The 21,234-nt window shown below is 48.5% G+C and overlaps 1 protein-coding gene and 1 non-coding gene across 2 annotated transcripts in view; both read left to right on the forward strand.

Annotated features, from left to right (window-relative positions):
• DVL3 (dishevelled segment polarity protein 3) overlaps positions 1 to 21,234 on the forward strand; it is a 308,433-nt gene that overhangs the window by 152,426 nt on the left and 134,773 nt on the right. Inside the window, exon 3 of the mRNA XM_069212937.1 lies at positions 13,485 to 13,606. Coding sequence (XP_069069038.1) covers positions 13,485 to 13,606 — 122 coding nt within the window. The remainder of the gene's footprint in view (positions 1 to 13,484; positions 13,607 to 21,234) is intronic.
• On the forward strand, positions 18,333 to 18,405 carry TRNAR-CCG (transfer RNA arginine (anticodon CCG)). Its single transcript has one exon. It is a non-coding gene; the product is annotated as a tRNA-Arg (tRNA).

The following is a 21,234-nucleotide window of genomic DNA, read 5'->3' on the forward strand; positions in this document are numbered from 1 at the left end:
TTTGTTGTCTCAATCAACCGTCTGACTGTGGGGCACTTTAACTTATAGGTGGAGAGAAATAATCGACAAATGTCTCTGGTTACAGGCGTCTTTTTTTGTTTTCGTTTTTTTTTTTTTTAGACCATAATAACAAAACGATACAAAAGGTGGAGGTTAACATTGTTATTTGATAATATTTAATGGGAGATACATTCTTTGTACACTCACGAGCGCCCACCGAGATGCAGCCGAGCTATTCATATTCTCACCACAAGATGGCTCCGTTGCACCACTTGTTCAACTGGCTGTTTTTTCGCACTGTAGGTGGTGTTCGCAATATTTTTTTTTCCAGCACTAAACTTGTCACTAAGTGTGCAAAAAGTGCAGTTGTGGTCGTAAAGTCCACTTCCGATTTACAGAATCCGGATGAATGCAATTTCGAGATCTTACATTACACTTAGGATGATGGAAAATGTACCAAGCTGACAAATTTTCCTCTGCCATAATTGTTGGTTGAGTTGGTAGGATTGTCGATGACCAGTATTTTACTGCACAGTGGTATTTTTAGGTTGGAGACAATAAAAATAAAATGTAAGAATTGTCAAAATACGGGTTCTTTCCAATTTGGATAAAAAGAAAACACAAAAAGCAAATATTTTATAAATAAGTTAGAACTGTTTTATCTATTCCTTAATGACTGTTCAAGGAAACCGAGGCAGAATAAAAATAATTTTACATACATTTTTTAAAGCAGCAGCTGATGACCTTTGTAGAATCAGAAAACACGAACACATGGTGGTATTTTTTTTTGCTAAGAAAATACACTAAGCCTGTTAGTGGTAAGACGCAGGATGGTTCTGTCAGGAAGGCAGGCTAGAGGTTGTTATTTTGGCGCCATCCTAGAGAAGCGAGTGAAAGTTTGTGGGCGCTTATATGTGTGGTTGGAAGCACATTCACAAATATGCCTCTGTGAGAGGCAGATTTTAAATCGGCATGATTATTATATTTTGCGAATGTCACTACTCCAGGCTGTCTGTGTGTGTGCACTTTATAAATCTCCTAAAAAAAATAGCGAATTTTCTCCCAACGTAAAGAAAACCGAGGTGATTCAACCTTCCATATTTCCAGTTGTGTGCTTTGCTGTAGAGGAGTCCTGATCACATCTGGACTGCCCTCTGAGATTGCTGCCCCTTGTGCTTTTATCTAGAGGAGCCCTGCTCACCTCTAGACCGACCTCTGAGATTGATGCCCCATGTGCTTTGTTCTAGAGCAGCCCTGCTCACCTCTAGACCGACCTCTGAGACTGGTGCCCCGTGTGCTTTGTTCTAGAGGAGCCCTGCTCACCTCTAGACCGAGCTCTGAGACTGGTGCCCGTGTGCTTTGTTCTAGAGGAGCCATCTTCACCTCTAGACCGAGCTCTGAGACTGGTGCCCTGTGTGCTTTGTTTTAGGGCAGCCCTGATCACCTCTAGACCGACCTCTGAGATTGGTGCCCTGTGTGCTTTGTTCTAGAGCAGCCCTGCTCACCTCTAGACCGACCTCTGAGACTGGTGCCCCGTGTGCTTTGTTCTAGAGGAGCCCTGCTCACCTCTAGACCGAGCTCTGAGACTGGTGCCCGTGTGCTTTGTTCTAGAGGAGCCATCTTCACCTCTAGACCGAGCTCTGAGACTGGTGCCCTGTGTGCTTTGTTTTAGGGCAGCCCTGATCACCTCTAGACCGACCTCTGAGATTGGTGCCCTGTGTGCTTTGTTCTAGAGCAGCCCTGCTCACCTCTAGACCGACCTCTGAGACTGGTGCCCCGTGTGCTTTGTTCTAGAGGAGCCCTGCTCACCTCTAGACCGAGCTCTGAGACTGGTGCCCGTGTGCTTTGTTCTAGAGGAGCCATCTTCACCTCTAGACCGAGCTCTGAGACTGGTGCCCTGTGTGCTTTGTTTTAGGGCAGCCCTGATCACCTCTACCCCGCCCTCTGAGATTGGTGCCCCTGTGCTTTGCTCTCGAGCAGGCCTGCTCACCTGTAGACCACCCTCTGAGATTGGTGCCCTGTGTGCTTTGCTCTAGACCAGCCCTGCTCACCTGTAGACCGCCCTCTGAGATTGGTGCCCCTTTCCCTTTTTCTATAGAGCAGTCCTGCTCACCTGTAGACCACCCTCTGAAATTGGTGCCCTGTGTGCTTTGCTCTAGACCAGCCCTGCTCACCTGTAGACCACCCTCTGAGATTGGTGCCCTGTGTGCTTTGCTCTAGACCAGCCCTGCTCACCTGTAGACCGCCCTCTGAGATTGGTGCCCCTTTCCCTTTTTCTATAGAGCAGTCCTGCTCACCTGTAGACCACCCTCTGAAATTGGTGCTCTGTGTGCTTTACTCTAGTGCAGTCCTGATCACCTCTAGCCCAACCTCTGAGATTGGTGCTGTGTGCTTTGCTCTAGAGCAGGGGTCTTCAAACTGGGGGGCTGGCCCCCCTAGGGTGGCCTCAAGTGACCCCAGGGGGGGGCACCAGGATCTGTCCAAAAGAAAGATTATGCAGATAATAGTGCTTTGTTTAAAGAAGAAACAAGTTTATTGCACTTGTAAAAAAAGGTATCAGAACTTAACTGCAATGTTTAAATACGTCTAGATTTATTTAAACATTGGCAACGTAATAGAATAGTTTTGAAAAATTCTGGAGGGGGGCCCGATGATTGATTTATTTTTTCCCACTGGGGGGGCGCGGCATTAGCAAGTTTGAAGACCACTGCTCTAGAGCCAACCCTGCTCACCTGTAGACAGCCCTCTGACATTGGTGCCCTGTGTACTTAGTTCTAGAGCAGCCCTGCTCACCTCTACCCTCCCCCCCTGAGATTGGTGCCCTGTGTGCCTTGTTCTAGAGCAGCCCTGATCACATCTAGACCACCCTCTGAGATTGCTGCCCCATGTGCTTTGTTCTACAGGAGCCCTACTCACCTCTAGACCGACCTCTGAGATTGGTGCCCTGTGTGCTTTGTTCTAGAGGAGCCCTGCTCACCTCTAGACCGACCTCTGAGATTGGTGCCCCGTGTGCTTTGTTCTAGAGGAGCCCTGCTCACCTCTAGACTGCCCTCTGAGATTGATGCCCCATGTGCTTTTTTTCTGGAGGAGCCCTGCTCACTTTTAGACCACCCTCTGAGATTGGTGCTCCCTGTGCTTTGTTCTAGAGCAGCCTTGCTCACTGTAAGGAAATGCCTCCTTGGTATGGTTACCCCCTGACTTTTTGCCTTTGCTGATGCTATGTTTTGAATTGAAAGTGTGCTGAGGCCTGCTAACCAGGCCCCAGCACCAGTGTTCTTTCCCTAACCTGTACTTTTGTATCCACAGTTGGCACACTGTGGCATCCAGGTAAGTCCCTTGTAACTGGTACCTCTGGTACCAAGGGCCCTGATGCCAGGGAAGGTCTCTAAGGGCTGCAGCCTGTCTTATGCCACCCTGGAGACCCCTCACTCAGCACAGACACACTGCTTGCCAGCTTGTGTGTGCTGGTGAGAACAAAATGAGTAAGTCGACATGGCACTCCCCTCAGGGTGCCATGCCAGCCTCACACTGCCTATGCAGTATAGATAAGTCACCCCTCTAGCAGGCCTTACAGCCATAAGGCAGGGTGCACTATATCATAGGTGAGGGCACCAGTGCATGAGCACTGTGCCCCTGCAGTGTCTAAGCCAAACCTTAGACATTGTAAGTGCAGGGTAGCCATAAAGAGTATATGGTCTGGGAGTTTGTCAAACACGAACTCCACAGCACCATAATGGCTACACTGAAAACTGGGAAGTTTGGTATCAAACTTCTCAGCACAATAAATGCACACTGATGCCAGTGTACATTTTATTGTGAAACACACCCCAGAGGGCACCTTAGAGGTGCCCCCTGAAACTGTATCCAACTATCTGTGTAGGCTGACTGGTTCCAGCAGACATGTTGCTGGCCCCATGGGGAGAGTGCCTTTGTCACTCTGAGGCCAGTAACAAAGCCTGCACTGGGTGGATATGCTAACACCTCCCCCAGGCAGGAGCTGTAACACCTGGCGGTGAGCCTCAAAGGCTCACCCCTTTGTTCCAGCACCGCAGGACACTCCAGCTAGTGGAGTTGCCCGCCCCCTCTGGCCACGGCCCCCACTTTTGGCGGCAAGGCTGGAGAAAATAATGAGAACAACAAGGAGTCGTCACTGGCCAGTCAGGACAGCCCCTAAGGTGTCCTGAGCTGAAGTGACTCTAACTTTTAGAAATCCTCCATCTTGCAGATGGAGGATTCCCCCAATAGGATTAGGGATGTGCCCCCCTCCCCTTGGGAGGAGGCACAAAGAGGGTGTACTCACCCTCAGGGCTAGTAGCCATTGGCTACTAACCCCCCGGACCTAAACACGCCCTTAAATTTAGTATTTAAGGGCTCCCCTGAACCTAAGAATTTAGATTCCTGAAACTACAAGAAGAAGAGGACTGCTGAGCTGAAAAACCCCTGCAGAAGAAGAACAGAAGACACCAACTGCTTTGGCCCCAGTCTTACCGGCCTGTCTCCTGCCTTCCAAAGAAACCTGCTCCAGCGACGCTTTCCAAAGGACCAGCGACCTCTGAATCCTCAGAGGACTTCCCTGCTTCAAGAAAGACAAGAAACTCCAGAGGACAGCGGCACTGCTCCAAAAGGACTGCAACTTTGTTACAGAGGAGCAGATTTAAAGACCCCTGCAAATCCCCCGCAAGAAGCGTGAGACTCTCAACACTGCACCCGGCGACCCCGACTCGACTGGTGGAGAACCAACACCTCAGGGAGGACCCTCCTGTGACTCAGAGACCGTGAGTAACCAAAGTTGTCCCCCCTGAGCCCCCACAGCGACGCCTGCAGAGGGAATCCCGAGGCTCCCCCTGACCGCGACTGCCTGACTCTAAAATCCCGACGGCTGGAAAAGACCCTGCACCCGCAGCCCCCAGCACCTGAAGGATCGGAACTCCAGTGCAGGAGTGACCCCCAGGAGTCCCTCTCCCTTACCCAGGTGGTGGCTACCCCGAGGAGCCCCCCCCTTGCCTGCCTGCCTGCACCGCTGAAGAGACCCCTTGGTCTCCCATTGAAACCTACAGAGAACCCGACGCTAGTTTGCACACTGCACCCGGCCGCCCCCGCTCTGCTGAGGGTGTACTTTCTGTGTGGACTTGTATCCCCCCCGGTGCCCTACAAAACCCCCCTGGTCTGCCCTCCGAAGACGCGGGTACTTACCTGCTGGCAGACTGGAACCGGGGCACCCCCTTCTCTCCATTGAAGCCTGTGTGTTTTGGGCACCTCTTTCACCTCTGCACCTGACCGGCCCTGAGCTGCTGGTGTGGTAACTTTGGGGTTGCTCTGAACCCCCAACGGTGGGCTACCTTGGACCCAAAACTGAGACCTGTAAGTGACTTACTTACCTGTTAAAAATAACAATACTTTACCTCCCACCAGGAACTGTGAAAATTGCACAGTGTCCACTTTTTAAAACAGCTTTTTGTGTTTTATGTAAAAAGTATAAATGCTACTGTAATTATTCAAAGTTCCTAAAGTACTTACCTGCAATACCTTTCAAATGAGATATTACATGTAGAATTTGAACCTGTGGTTCTTAAAATAAACTAAGAAAATATATTTTTCTATAACAAAACCTATTGGCTGGATTTGTCTCTGAGTGTGTGTTCCCCATTTATTGCCTGTGTGTATGTACAACAAATGCTTAACACTACTCCTTTGATAAGCCTACTGCTCGACCACACTACCACAAAATAGAGCATTAGTATTATCTCTTTTTGCCACTATCTTACCTCTAAGGGGAACCCTTGGACTCTGTGCATGCTATTCCTTACTTTGAAATAGCACATACAGAGCCAACTTCCTACATTGGTGGATCAGCGGTGGGGTACAAGACTTTGCATTTGCTGGACTACTCAGCCAATACCTGATCACACAACAAATTCCAAAAATTGTCATTAGAAATTGATTTTTTGCAATTTGAAATTTTTCTAAATTCTTTAAAGTCCTGCTAGGGCCTTGTGTTAGTCCCTGTTAGCATTGCTTTTAGAGTTTTAAAAGTTTGCTAAAAGTTTGAATTAGATTCTAGAACTAGTTTTTAGATTCTTAAAAAGTATTCCAACTTTTAGAAGCATAATGTCTAGTACAGATGTGAATGTGGTGGAACTCGACACCACACCTTACCTCCATCTTAAGATGAGGGAGCTAAGGTCACTCTGTAAAATAAAGAAAATAACAATGGGCCCCAGACCTTCCAAACTACAGCTCCAGGAGCTGTTGGCAGAGTTTGAAAAGGCCAACCCTTCTGAGGATGGCAACACAGAGGATGATGATAGGACTGGTAGGGGGGAATCACCCTCCAAGTCACTATCTAGGGAGGACAGGGCCTCTCAAGCTCTGACTCCAAGCATAATAGTCAGAGATGCTGGCTCCCTCACAGGAGGGGCCAACCTCTCTGAAATCACTGAGGATAACTCCAGTGAAGAGGACATCCAGTTAGCCAGGATGGCCAAAAGATTGGCTTTGGAAAGACAGATCCTAGCCATAGAAAGGGAAAGACAAGAGATGGGCCTAGGACCCATCAATGGTGGCAGCAACATAAATAGGGTCAGAGATTCTCCTGACATGTTGAAAATCCCTAAAGGGATTGTAACTAAATATGAAGATGGTGATGACATCACCAAATGGTTCACAGCTTTTGAGAGGGCTTGTGTAACCAGAAAAGTGAACAAATCTCACTGGGGTGCTCTCCTTTGGGAAATGTTCACAGGAAAGTGTAGGGATAGACTCCTCACACTCTCTGGAAAAGATGCAGAATCTTATGACCTCATGAAGGGTACCCTGATTGAGGGCTTTGGATTCTCCACTGAGGCGTATAGGATTAGATTCAGGGGGGCTCAAAAATCCTCGAGACAGACCTGGGTTGACTTTGTAGACTACTCAGTAAAAACACTAGATGGTTGGATTCAAGGCAGTGGTGTAAGTAATTATGATGGGCTGTACAATTTATTTGTGAAAGAACACCTGTTAAGTAATTGTTTCAATGATAAACTGCATCAGCATCTGGTGGACCTAGGACTAATTTCTCCCCAAGAATTGGGAAAGAAGGCGGACCATTGGGTCAAGACTAGGGTGTCCAAAACTTCCACAGGGGGTGACCAAAAGAAACGGGTCACAAAACCTCCCCAGGGGAAGGGTGGTGAGACAGCCAAAAACAAAAATAGTAAAGAGTCTTATACAGGCCCCCAAAAACCTGCACAGGAGGGTGGGCCCAGAGCCTCTTCATAAAACAATTCTGAGTACAAGGGTAAAAACTTTGATCCCAAAAAGGCCTGGTGTCGAAGCTGTAGTCAGTCTGGACACCAAACTGGAGACAAGGCCTGTCCCAAGAAAACAACCACTTCTAACTCCACTCCAGCTAACACTGGAATGGCTAGTCTCCAAGTGAGATCAACAGTGTGCCCAGAGCAAATCAGGTGTCACACTGAAGCTACATTAGTCTCTCAGGGTGGGGTGGATTTAGCCAGACTGGCTGCCTGGCCCCCTAACATGCAAAAATACAGGCAGCAGCTCTTAATTAATGGGACAAGTGCAGAGGGCCTGAGGGATACAGGTGCCAGTGTCACTATGGTGACAGAGAAACTGGTTTCCCCTGGACAATACCTGACTGGACAAACTTATCCAGTCACCAATGCTGACAATCAAACTAAAGTACATCCCATGGCAATGGTAACTTTAGAGTGGGGAGGGGTCAATGGCCTGAAACAGGTGGTGGTCTCCTCAAATATCCCAGTAGACTGTTTGCTTGGAAATGACCTGGAGTCCTCAGCATGGGCTGAGGTAGAACTGAAAACCCATGCAGCCATGCTGGGTATCCCTGAACTGGTGTGTGTCAAGACAAGGGCACAGTGCAAGGCACAGGGTGAAAAAGTAGAGCTGGAGTCTGGAAGAAAGGCCCAGCCTACCAAGAGAAAAGGAAAGTCAGCTGGGAAACCAGCTGCAACACAACAAGAAAAAGAGAACCTCTCTTCTCAGGAAGAAGTTCTGCCCTCTGTGGGAACTGAGCCTATGGAGCTGGAACCTTATCAGGTTGAGCTCTTAGGCCCAGGGGGACCCCCAAGGGAAGAGTTGTGTAAGGGGCAAGAAACCTGTCCCTCTCTTGAAGGCCTTAGGCAGCAAGCTGCTGAAGAGTCCAAAGGCAAGAAAAATTGAACACATAGGGTCTATTGGGAAGATGGAGTCCTGTACACTGAGGCAAGAGATCCCAAACCTGGTGCCACTAGGAGAGTGGTAGTGCCTCAGGCGTTCAGAGAGTTTATTCTGACCTTAGCCCATGATATTCCCCTTGCTGGGCATTTGGGACAAACCAAGACGTGGGAGAGGTTAGTCAACCACTTCTACTGGCCCAACATGTCCCAGAAGGTTAAGAAGTTTTGCATCTCCTGTCCCACCTGTCAAGCCAGTGGTAAGACAGGTGGACATCCAAAGGCCCCCCTCATTCCACTTCCAGTGGTGGGGGTCCCCTTTGAAAGAGTGGGTGTGGACATAGTGGGTCCACTTGAACCTCCCACAGCCTCAGGAAATATGTACATCCTAGTAGTAGTGGATCATGCTACTAGGTATCCTGAAGCTATTCCCCTTAGGTCGACAACTGCCCCTGCAGTAGCCAAGGCCCTCATTGGTATCTTTACCAGAGTGGGCTTCCCTAAGGAGGTGGTGTCTGACAGAGGTACCAACTTCATGTCAGCATACCTGAAACACATGTGGAATGAGTGTGGAGTGACTTATAAATTCACTACACCATATCATCCACAAACTAATGGCCTTGTTGAGAGATTCAACAAGACATTAAAGGGCATGATCATGGGGCTCCCAGAAAAACTCAAAAGGAGATGGGATGTCCTCCTGCCATGTCTGCTTTTCGCTTACAGAGAGGTGCCTCGGAAGGGAGTAGGGTTCTCACCCTTTGAACTTCTGTTTGGCCACCCTGTAAGGGGACCACTTGCTCTTGTGAAAGAAGGCTGGGAGAGACCTCTTCATGAGCCTAAACAAGACATAGTGGACTATGTACTTGGCCTTCGCTCAAGGATGGCAGAGTACATGGAAAAGGCAAGTAAAAACCTTGAGGCCAGCCAACAGCTCCAGAAGTTTTGGTATGACCAAAAGGCTGCAATGGTTGAATTTCAACCAGGGCAGAAAGTCTGGGTTTTGGAGCCTGTGGCTCCCAGGGCACTTCAGGACAGATGGAGTGGCCCTTACCCAATCCTAGAGAAGAAGAGTCAGGTCACCTACCTGGTGGACCTAGGCACAAGCAGGAGCCCCAAGAGGGTGATCCATGTAAACCGCCTAAAACTCTTCCATGATAGGGCTGATGTGAATCTGTTGATGGTAACAGATGAGGACCAGGAAGCTGAGAGCGAGCCTCTCCCTGATCTCCTCTCATCAGACCCTAAAGATGGCTCAGTGGATGGAGTGATCTATTCAGACACCCTCTCTGGCCAACAGCAATCTGATTGTAGGAAGGTCCTGCAACAGTTTGCTGAGCTCTTTTCCTTGACCCCTGGTCAGACACACCTGTGTACCCATGATGTGGACACAGGGGACAGCATGCCTGTCAAAAACAAAATCTTCAGACAGTCTGATCAAGTTAAGGAAAGCATCAAGGTGGAAATCCACAAGATGCTGGAATTGGGAGTAATTGAGCACTCTGACAGCCCCTGGGCTAGCCCAGTGGTCTTAGTCCCCAAACCTCACACCAAAGATGGAAAGAGAGAGATGAGGTTTTGTGTGGACTACAGAGGTCTTAATTCTGTCACCAAGACAGATGCCCGTCCCATTCCTAGAGCTGATGAGCTGATTGATAAATTAGGTGCTGCCAAATTCTTAAGTACCTTTGACTTAACAGCAGGGTACTGGCAAATCAAAATGGCACCTGGAGCAAAAGAGAAAACAGCATTCTCCACACCTGATGGGCATTATCAGTTCCCTGTTATGCCCTTTGGTTTAAAGAATGCCCCTGCCACCTTCCAAAGGTTGGTGAATCAAGTCCTTGCTGGGTTGGAATCCTTTAGTGCAGCTTATCTTGATGATATTGCTGTCTTTAGCTCCACCTGGCAGGATCACCTGATCCACCTGTGGAAGGTTTTGAAGGCTCTGCAATCAGCAGGCCTCTCTATCAAGGCATCCAAATGCCAGATAGGGCAGGGAACTGTGGTTTACTTGGGACACCTTGTAGGTGGAGGCCAAGTTCAGCCACTCCAGCCTAAGATCCAGACTATTCTGGACTGGGTAGCTCCAAAAACCCAGACTCAAGTCAGGGCATTCCTTGGCTTGACTGGGTACTATAGGAGGTTTGTGAAGGGATATGGATCCATTGTGACAGCCCTTACAGAACTCACCTCAAAGAAAATGCCCAAGAAAGTAAACTGGACTGTAGAATGCCAACAGGCCTTTGACACCCTGAAACAAGCTATGTGCACAGCACCAGTTCTAAAAGCTCCAGATTACTCCAAGCAGTTCATTGTGCAGACAGATGCCTCTGAACATGGGATAGGGGCAGTTTTGTCCCAAACAAATGATGATGGCCTTGACCAGCCTGTTGCTTTCATTAGCAGGAGGTTACTCACCAGGGAGCAGCGTTGGAGTGCCATTGAGAGGGAGGCCTCTGCTGTGGTTTGGTCCCTGAAAAAGCTGAGACCATACCTCTTTGGTACTTACTTTGTAGTTCAAACTGACCACAGACCTCTCAGATGGCGGATGCAAATGAAAGGTGAAAATCCAAAACTGTTGAGGTGGTCCATCTCCCTACAGGGAATGGACTTTATAGTGGAACACAGACCTGGGACTGCCCATGCCAATGCAGATGGCCTTTCCAGGTTCTTCCACTTAGAAAATGAAGACTCTCTTGGGAAAGGTTAGTCTCATCCTCTTTCGTTTTGGGGGGGTTGTGTAAGGAAATGCCTCTTTGGCATGGTTACCCATGAATCCTCAGAGGACTGCCCTGCTTCAAGAAAGACAAGAAACTCCCGAGGACAGCGGCACTGCTCCAAAAGGACTGCAACTTTGTTACAGAGGAGCAGATTTAAAGACCCCTGCAAATCCCCGCAAGAAGCGTGAGACTTGCAACACTGCACCCGGCGACCCCGACTCGACTGGTGGAGAACCAACACCTCAGGGAGGACCCTCCGGCGACTCAGAGACCGTGAGTAACCAAAGTTGTCCCCCCTGACCCCCCACAGCGACGCCTGCAGAGGGAATCCCGAGGCTCCCCCTGACCGCGACTGCCTGACTCTAAAATCCTGACGGCTGGAAAAGACCCTGCACCCGCAGCCCCCAGCACCTGAAGGATCGAAACTCCAGTGCAGGAGTGACCCGCAGGAGGCCCTCTCCCTTACCCAGGTGGTGGCTACCCCGAGGAGCCCCCCCCTTGCCTGCCTGCACCGCTGAAGAGACCCCTTGGTCTCCCATTGACTCCCATTGGAAACCCGACGCTAGTTTGCACACTGCACCCGGCCGCCCCCGCGCTGCTGAGGGTGTACTTTCTGTGTGGACTTGTGTCCCCCCGGTGCCCTACAAAACCCCCCTGGTCTGCCCTCCGAAGACGCGGATACTTACCTGCTGGCAGACTGGAACCTGGGCACCACCTTCTCTCCATTGAAGCCTATGTGTTTTGGGCACCTCTTTGACCTCTGCACCCTACCGGCCCTGAGCTGCTGGTGTGGTAACTTTGGGGTTGTTCTGAACCCCCAACGGTGGGCTACCTTGGACCCAAAACTGAGACCTGTAAGTGACTTACTTACCTGTTAAAAATAACAATACTTTACCTCCCCCAGGAACTGTGAAAATTGCACTGTGTCCACTTTTTAAAACCGCTATTTGTGTTTTATGTAAAAAGTATAAATGCTACTGTAATTATTCAAAGTTCCTAAAGTACTTACCTGCAATACCTTTCAAATGAGATTTTACATGTAGAATTTGAACCTGTGGTTCTTAAAATAAACTAAGAAAATATATTTTTCTATAACAAAACCTATTGGCTGGATTTGTCTCTGAGTGTGTGTTCCCCATTTATTGCCTGTGAGTATGTACAACAAATGCCTAACACTACTCCTTTGATAAGCCTACTGCTCGACCACACTACCACAAAATAGAGCATTAGTATTATCTCTTTTTGCAACTATCTTACCTCTAAGGGGAACCCTTGGACTCTGTGCATGCTATTCCTTACTTTGAAATAGCACATACAGAGCCAACTTCCTACACTCACCCATAGACAACTCTCCGAGATTGGCACCCCGGTGCTTTGCTCTCAAGCAGGCCTGGTCACCTATAGACCACCCTTTGAAATTGGTGCCCCATGTGCTTTGCTCTAGTGCAGCCCTGCTCACCTATAGACCACCCTCTGAGATTGGTGCCCCTTATCCTTTGCTGTAGAGCAGCCCTGATCACATCTAGGCCGCCCTCGGAGATTAATGTCCTGTTTGCTTTGCTCTAGAGCAGCCCTGCTCGTCTGTAGACCACCCTCTGAGATTGGTGAACCATGTGCTTTGCTTTAGTGCAGATCTGACCACCTCCAGGCCACCCTTTGAGATTATTGCCCCATTTGCCTTTCTCTAGGGCAGCCCTGATCACCTGTAGACAGTCCTCTGAGATTGTTGCCCTGTGTGGTTTTCTCCAGGGCAGCTCTTCTCACCTGTAGTCTGCCCTCTGAGATTGCTTCCCCGTGTGCTTTGCTATAGAGCAGTCCTCTTCACCCGTGGCCTACCCTCTGAGATTAGTGCTCCTTGTGCTTTGCTCTAGGGCAGCTTTAATAACTTGTAGGCCGCCATCTTAGATTGGTGCCCTGTGTGCTTGCTGTCGAGCAGGCCTGCTCACCTGTAGACCACCCTCTGAGATTGGTGCCCTGTGTGCTTGCTGTCGAGCAGGCCTGCTCACCTGTAGACCACCCTCTGAGATTGGTGCCCTGTGTGCTTGCTGTCGGGCAGGCCTGCTCACCTGTAGACCACCCTCTGAGATTGGTGCCCTGTGTGCTTGCTGTCGAGCAGGCCTGCTCACCTGTAGACCACCAGACCACCCTCTGAGATTGGTGCCCTGTGTGCTTGCTGCCGAGCAGGCCTGCTCACCTGTAGACCACCCTCTGAGATTGATGCCCTGTGTGCTTGCTGTCGAGCAGACCTGCTCACCTGTAGACCACCCTCTGAGATTGGTGCCCTGTGTGCTTGCTGCCTGCTCACCTGTAGACCACCCTCTGAGATTGGGGCCCTGTGTGCTTGCTGTCGAGCAGACCTGCTCACCTGTAGACCACCCTCTGAGATTGGGGCCCTGTGTGCTTGCTGTCGAGCAGGCCTGCTCACCTGTAGACCACCCTGTGAGATTGGTGCCCTGTGTGCTTGCTGTCGAGCAGGCCTGCTCACCTGTAGACTACCCTGTGAGATTGGTGCCCCATGTGCTTGCTCTAGAGCAGACCTGTCTACCTTACACTTGACTGACGTTCTCCTTCTCTCTCCTTACAGCTGGTGTCTGCAGAGGGATCGCACTCGGATGGGGGTTCCGTCTGTGCGGATCACTTGTCGGATCTGCCTCCCCCCATCGAGAGGACAGGTGGAATCGGAGACTCGCGACCCCCTTCTTTCCAGTAAGTTTCACAGCGCACAGGCCGGCATGAGTGAGTGAGTGAATGACTATGTAGCGCCATTCTGCAAATCACATTGTCTTATTATTGGTCTATGACTTTGTCAGGTTCACAGAGCTTTTCCCTCACATGCATCAGTTTTAATACTTGGATCAACTTCTCTTTTATGCTTGTCATTTTTGTTGGAATTAAGTGAGAATCCAAAGCAGATGTATCACTTGAAGCGAAAGGCAGATGAAGCAACTTCATTAATTACATATTAATCGGGTCTTAATAATGCCAGGGCATGACGTCTTCCAACTCACCCTCTTCCAGCAACACGAGGCAGGAGTGGGTGCAAAAGTGGAAGCTTTAATAAAGCACTCCACTCTCTTAGGTACATGCTGCAGCTGTAAAGCACACCCTCCCCTGGAACCTGACCTGGATCAGAAAGGAAAAAGTAAGGGACATTGTGCAAGGGGCTATACTTGACCCAAAACTGCACTCCACGACACCGGACCAGCCTACCTGAACAACAGACTCAGCTTCTACACCCCCACCCGTCAGCTCAGCTCCGCAAAACTCGCCCTCGCCACCGTTCCCCACATCCAACGAAAGACCTCCGGTGGCAGATCCTTCTCCTACCTCGCCACCAAGACCTGGAACACCCTCCCCACCAACCTGCGACAGACCCAAGACCTACTCACCTTCAGAAGACTCCTCAAGTCCTGGCTCTTCCATCAGTAACAGCAGCCCCCCCCCCCCCCCCCCCCCCCCCCCCTCAGCACCTTGAAACCCTCACGGGTACATAGAGCCCTTTATAAATTCAATGATTGATTGATTGATTGACCTGACCACCCCCACCCTTGGTGTCTAATCTCAGGCTCGGGACCCCTATACATGCCACCAGACCCGATTCTGGCAGCAGACTCCCATTTTTTTGAAGCCCCAAGCAGCTTTATTTCAGCTATCTACATCCTAAAATTGAATCTGCTTCCACATAGGTGAATTAGGAAAATAAAATCCTCCAGTTTTTTTTTTTCTTTACAATCTCCCGCTTAGCAACTTGAAATTGGTGGCATGTATGGATCACCCCATCCCCTCTTGCTTCTAGAAAGGATTCCGCTGTATCCTTTTGATCAGACATATTGTCACCCAATATGGATCGCTGAGCTTTGATGGAAGCCTCTATCCCCCAAACTGTAACCAGAGAACTGTATTCGGTCTCCACTGATATAGGACCAGATGAACCTTCATCAGAACCCTCAATCATTCCTGTGTGTCTTGCAGGCTTGCACTGACTCGACCTCTGATTGATTTTTGCATCCCCTTTGTATTTCTAGTCGGAAGGTTTTTTTATGCCTTCTCAACTTCAGTTCGAGGTGAAAGTCAACTGAGAGAATTTCTTTCTACAAAATCTTGGATGACCATATTGTTTGATTGCCTCTCCTGTAAGGTGCAAGGGACACCCCATAGGCACACAATAGCAGCCCTTTGTGTCATCAACTTTTTTTTTTTTTTTTTTTTAGATATGCTGTCAACTTTTGATCCTATCTATATTAGAGCAGAAGTCACCCTGGTTTTGGATTAGCACCAACATTCCTTCATTAAGTATGTCTTACTGACTCCCAACTTTTTGCATCAATCCATCTTAAGTATGTCTCTGTTTTGGACAGATGCATGTCCTTGGCTGAGACTGATTTCATTGATGGTACTTTACGCTTACTATTAGAGGTGGAATTGGCTGTGTTCCAGGCCATCACATGTTAATTTTTAGGTTGAGCGTAAGCATACGGCCTCTTATATACTTTAGCATATGCATACTTGGGCTTAAAGCAATTTCATTTGCTCATTTCAGTGTCAATTAAAAATCCTTCCTTGCTAGTGGCCAGTCATGCCTGTTAGTCCCTCCTTTTTACACGAGTACCAGCTACATTACAGAAGGACATATTCATTTTTTGGAGGTATGGGGAGATTAAGTAACGTTGAGCTGACGCTGTGACTCTTCAGTTCCAAAGCCGGCAGCTCTAGTTGTTGCACCACACCTTCTCCCTATTGTACCAGGTTTTTTGCGGAGTGCATGAGGCATTCCAGTTCCATTAATTAGTGCTGCGCTGCACGATGAGCTTTATGTTTGCATATGGCAGCTGCGTCTTTCGTTCGGCACGGCTCGCCCACCTTTTTTATTTATTTAATTACTTGGTATTATTTTGTGGTGTGTTCTGTTTGCCACTGGTGTCCTTTCACATGCTCCTCCTTGAGAGATGAAACCCCGTCCCTGAGGCGTGACTCCAGTCTGCTCCGCCGCGTTTGACAAGACAAGCGAGCATGGACATCCACTCTACCCCCTCTCACATGGCTTTGTTTGGAAACAGTACAGAGCAGCCTCTGCCCGCTAACTATGTACACGACTAAGGCGTTAACTGCGAATCACTCGGCCGATGAACCGCCCTCTAGCCAGCATAGGCGGTGCGCAAAAAAAATTCTTCAATGAACAGTCGGCGCATACCATACTGTGCATGTTCCGTCCGTCCCATGTCCCTTTCCTCCAGACAATGGGACACCAGAATGTACAGCCTAGGGGCGGGGCAGCCAGTGGGGTGTTCTTTATGGTGGGCTGGCAGCAGAAAGGATGTAGCAGGAGCGCTTGGTCTTTGGGATTCCTCAGTCTGTGAATTAGAAGCACGAGTGTTGGTGGCACGAGTCGCAATCGCAGCTATCATCCATACACTAGTGCTCCAGATTGGCTAGTCATTAGGCATTGTGAATCCTCCTGAACGCCTTGTTCAGCTTTCAGTATGCTAAAGTTATGTAAAATAGTCATTCTTGGCTACCCATTGGTTGATGAGTCGAAGACCGTCATGCAACTGTACATGCGGTTGCAGCAGTAGACACGATGGAAGAGAAGGACGAGAGAACAAAACTGCACTGAGCAGAAAGAGGAGTATGTTACTTAGTATCTATTTTTTAAAGAAATTAATATTCGCAACACTCTTTTCTTGTCCTGTGTTTCCTGCTCTCAGCCCCGTGAAGTTTTGTTTTTGGTTTTGTTTTTGGTATGTTTTCTTTCTGGTTACTGTGGCTCTGTTCATCTCATTTTAAACTTGCATGGCTTATCCCTGATGGCATCACCCAGGGATCCGTTTATCACCTGGCATCTTCATATCTGCCAGTAGAACCCTTGTCATTTATGGGATCTTCAGCCAGCCCTGCCTCACCACATAGCAAACAGTATTCTGAGAACTGCAGTTTCACTTTTAAGGTTGAAACCGTGCAAAGTGCTGTTGGATTAAACGCCAGAACTAGTTGCAGGTGTCACGCATGGCAAAAAGCCATTCTGCATATATGTGAGAATTTTTAATGGCGATTTATTTTTTTATTGAATTCGGCTTACGAGACAGCGAAAGCTGCCAGTAGGCCAGGTTTTTTTAAAAATAAAAAGATGCATAGATATATAGGTTGCCTCGCTTTGTGTCAGTTCTCTTATCCATTGGTATGTTCAGCTGCCTTTCATATTTTGCTTCCTCCCACCGCATACAGCATGGGCCAATAGGTCAGCCTCTTCAGGCACTGGCCCTATTTCACTGTTCGTGGGGGTATTTTCTTGATCACATGAACACACCTGTCTAAAAAGAGGTGCCAGGGCTTGTGCAATACTACATTCATACATACATCTACCTACTTCAGGTTTCCATAGGACTTGCCCTCTGGTAGCATCATCACATTCGAATTCACTGCCACATTCAAAAGCCTCTGCTTAGGATGACCAGATGCTCCATGTCACAGGGACATAGCTTTCCCAGTTAATGGTTTTGATTTAATGTATTGCACTCTGGGAGTTGTAGTCATGGTTCATGGTTAGACAAATTGGACCAACATACCTGATAACCATGATATTTACAGGCAAAGTCCTGAAGTGCCTGCGTGACTGGTCATTCAACCTCTGACGACCCCTGACACTCCTTTCCCCACTCTTCCAACCTTGCACCCCTGCCAGTCTGATCACATAAGCAGCTTCTGTTATGTCGAGAGCTCTGGAATTCCGAGATCCATGTGTGAAGAGCTCCCCAATCCATCTTTTTTATGTGGCATTCTGGGACTTGCAGTCATGTACATTCAATTGTAAGTGAAGGAAGGCGTGTAAAAGACTTCAAATAAAAACTTGAATGGGAGAGATTCTTGCACATTGACCTAGGAAACTTCAAATCTCTCCATGCGATCTACTATGCCCAGGACTTACTCCTTCCCATCACCCTCTCTACTTTTCCAAAATATATATTGTAGTTTGGCTCCCTCGCTCACCATACTCTTGAAATACAGAGGTTCTTTAACTTAAGTGGCCAGATGACTCAATTTTAGTAGTACACAAGTTTTACAAAAATGAGTACAAAGGAACAGAAACAAGACTACAACTTCCAGAATGTACTGCTATGCATACTGAAAACACTCGACACGAGGTGACCGTGCGAGTCAATACGTGATCCATTCCTGAGGAGTGACCTTTGTCTTCTCTGTGCGAATTCGCTCGAGGCATTGCTAGGACTTGCCCAAGTGCACTCTGGGATCTGTAGTTCTTCGTGGCCGTCAAAGCGGTGAATTATAAAGTGCAAATGGCAGAGGTAGACAGTGGATCAGAGTAACTTGAATTAACGTGCCCTGGAGTGTGCGTGGGATAGAAGGATACCTCGGTGTACCCGGAGACTGGAAGGGGGGCTCCATGTTCACTAGTCTTTAGACGTTAAGTAGAGGAGGCCCAGTGGCCAAATGGATAAGGCGTCAGCCTCCGGAGCTGGGGATTGTGGGTTCAAGTCCCACCTGGGTCGCGTGAAAAATAGGAAAGGAAGCCAGCTGGTGATATTTATAAAACCACCTTCATCAAATTCTCTTCAAAGGGTCCGTCTTTCTTATTTAACGTCACGATTTTACGAGTTGAGGTGAAAGAGCTGCCTTCCGGCACCGGGATGGATGCAAGTTTATCGGTTACTGCCTGTCCGCCTGCCTCAAGGGGCTTTAACAGTGGACAGTCCCAGAATAGACCCGGCCACCGTGGGGACACGGTCCTTGGCTCCACGACCCGCACAGAGCCTGTAATGCCAATGTCATATCACCTCCCCTCTCTACTGCTTCCGAGACATGAAAGGCCGAGCCGGCCCCGCACAGCTCGGTTGTCTGCACGGAGCATTCATTTACCCCCGTCCCAGGTGGATTCAGCAAACACCACCGCACCCTTTGAGACCTGACCACAGGCTCCGGCAGCCGTGTCTCTTTCTATCGCCTTTGTGCTCACCCCCGTTCCAGTTCTGTATTGGTTTTAAAGTGCTCCTGTTGGCAGGGCCGTAGCTTCCGTCGGTGCAGCAGGTGCAGTGGCACCGGGGATCATAGGCCTTAAAGGGGCACAGTAAACCGCGATTATTGCTGTATTTCACAGTTTAAAGAGCAACCTGGAGCCCCATTTCCTTCCTTGCACAAGGGCCCTTGACACCCTGGCTAGACACTTCTCAGCTGTTAACGGGTGCCAACAAATGTCCTGTCGTGCAGATAGAAAGGTGAGGATTTCTGCTGCTGCCTGGCAGGGCAGCCTCAGGAGCCTGGAGTGGCCGAACATTCCTGTTCACCAAACCGGCCTTTAACAGGTAGGACTCGTCAGTAGTCTGATGCACGGTTCAGTAATCTGATGCACGGTTCAGTAATCCAAGTAATCTATCTGCAGTATGATGAAGGACAAAGCAGCACTTTCAGGCCTAAGGGCATATTTACAATATTTTGATGCAGGGCAGCGCCAAAAGGTTTTTTGCTGCACTGCCCTGTGTCAAAAGAAAAGGGCAGGAATGTAGTGTATCTTTGCGAAACGGCACATTTCTTTCTTCTTCCACCGCGCTGGTGCACAATGGCTGCCATGTGCCAACACCGGCACCTTTGCACCATGGTGCAAGGGTATCTGAGTTGTAGGAATGTTTGTTTTTGAGCAGCAAGAGTCACCTTCCTGCAACAGGCATTGTCAAAGCCAAAAGATCTCACCTACACAAAATGTATTGACTTTTTGTTTTTTAGCCATGTTGTACAGCAATGCAGCTGCCATACAGCATCTTTGAAAGCAAAAAGAACAAGCTTTTGCAATGCAATGGGTCTCGCATTTCTCCGAATTAGAGCTATTAGCAGTTGTAAACTTCCAACCAGACCTTTCTTGCCACATTAAATGGAAAAAAGAGCACGATCGCGCTGCTATAGTTCACTCTTAGCGAAAACTATTGGCAAAAGTGCAATTAACTATGTAACAGGGTCGATGTCCAGCAAAGCGCTCAACTTCTGCCAAGCAAGATCATGCTACGAAAAAAGATAAAAAATTAGTCCACAAATCGGATGGAAAACAGCGAGCCTCGAATGTATTCAGTACTTGGTCGCTGCGCTCGAGTAGGGCTAACCACCGGAAAAGGCATGACGTATGCATGCCTTCCACTAATGAAAGCAAGCAGATTTTAAAAGGCAATCCCACGAACCAATAAAAGACACTGACGTGACAGGGACGGGGCTCTGAGCCCTTTTATAACGACTAAAGCGACACGCAAGCGATACGCATGCTAGCCCAGGCTCGATCCTAAAAATTCGAATTTTTCTATGGTGTCCTCTAGGGGCTGTTCTCAGCATTACTTTGCGTAGCATTCCTTTTACAAAACATTTTTGCCCAAACGCACCCCACAATGTGCTCTTTCTGTCTACGTCATCTCTGGATACCCACACTAGGTGGAGGGGACCCCAAAATAATAATATTAAAAAGAAATCATACATAATGGCAATACTTTCATTTTTTGCGGCAGATAGAGGTAGAAGGTAAATGGAAGTACTTTAGTTATATGCTGGAATTATGTTGCAGAGAGGACCAAATTATGCAGCAAGGTTGACCAATTTATGTGGCAAGAAAAGTCCAGTTATGCATTTACAGCACCAATAGCGTAACTCAAATGGGAGACCAATTGCATTGCAAATTGCTTGTTTGCCCTACCTTTGTGTCTTGAACACTAAGACAGACTCAGGTGAAGAATTATTTTTTCTTTCTTTTGTTTTTCCCTTCTTTTCCTCCGTAGGCATGTTAGTGCTGCATTGGATCAAGTATGGGGTTAAAATGGATGGTAAAGGTATTGGTGTTAGCACTACACTTCATTGGGGGTTTTACAGTCTGAAGTCACTCCGCTAGAGTTCCTTAATAGGCTGGGGACACTGCAGGCCCCAAACAATCGAGCCCCCCAGCCCCAGTCCTTTTTCTGTCTCAGCAGTCATCAGCTGAAGAGGTGATATCAGACCTCTGGGCCACCCCGGTACTCCTGGAACACTGTTGCAATTAACTCTCTCTAGACTTCAGGTTTATTCCCCTCTCAAGCAGCCCAACACATTTTTGGCTTCTCGCCTCCACAGCCTGGGGGCTAGACTTCCACCATCTTGATCTGCCATCCTGACCTTGATGGGGCTTCTCAACTACCTTGGACTCCACCATCCGACTTCAGTGCTGCCCCCAGAAGTCAAAGCTGCACTGGAAATTCACGAAAGAGTTTCTTCTCAGGAGGCTGGCAGACCCCGGACCTCTCCCATTACCTCTTTTAAATGAATGTGTTCTTATTCTGTCGTGGAAGCACCCACTAACTGGCACCCTTGTGGTT

Source organism: Pleurodeles waltl, chromosome 11 (genome assembly GCF_031143425.1).
Source record: "Pleurodeles waltl isolate 20211129_DDA chromosome 11, aPleWal1.hap1.20221129, whole genome shotgun sequence".
Classification (NCBI taxonomy): Eukaryota; Metazoa; Chordata; class Amphibia; order Caudata; family Salamandridae; genus Pleurodeles; species Pleurodeles waltl.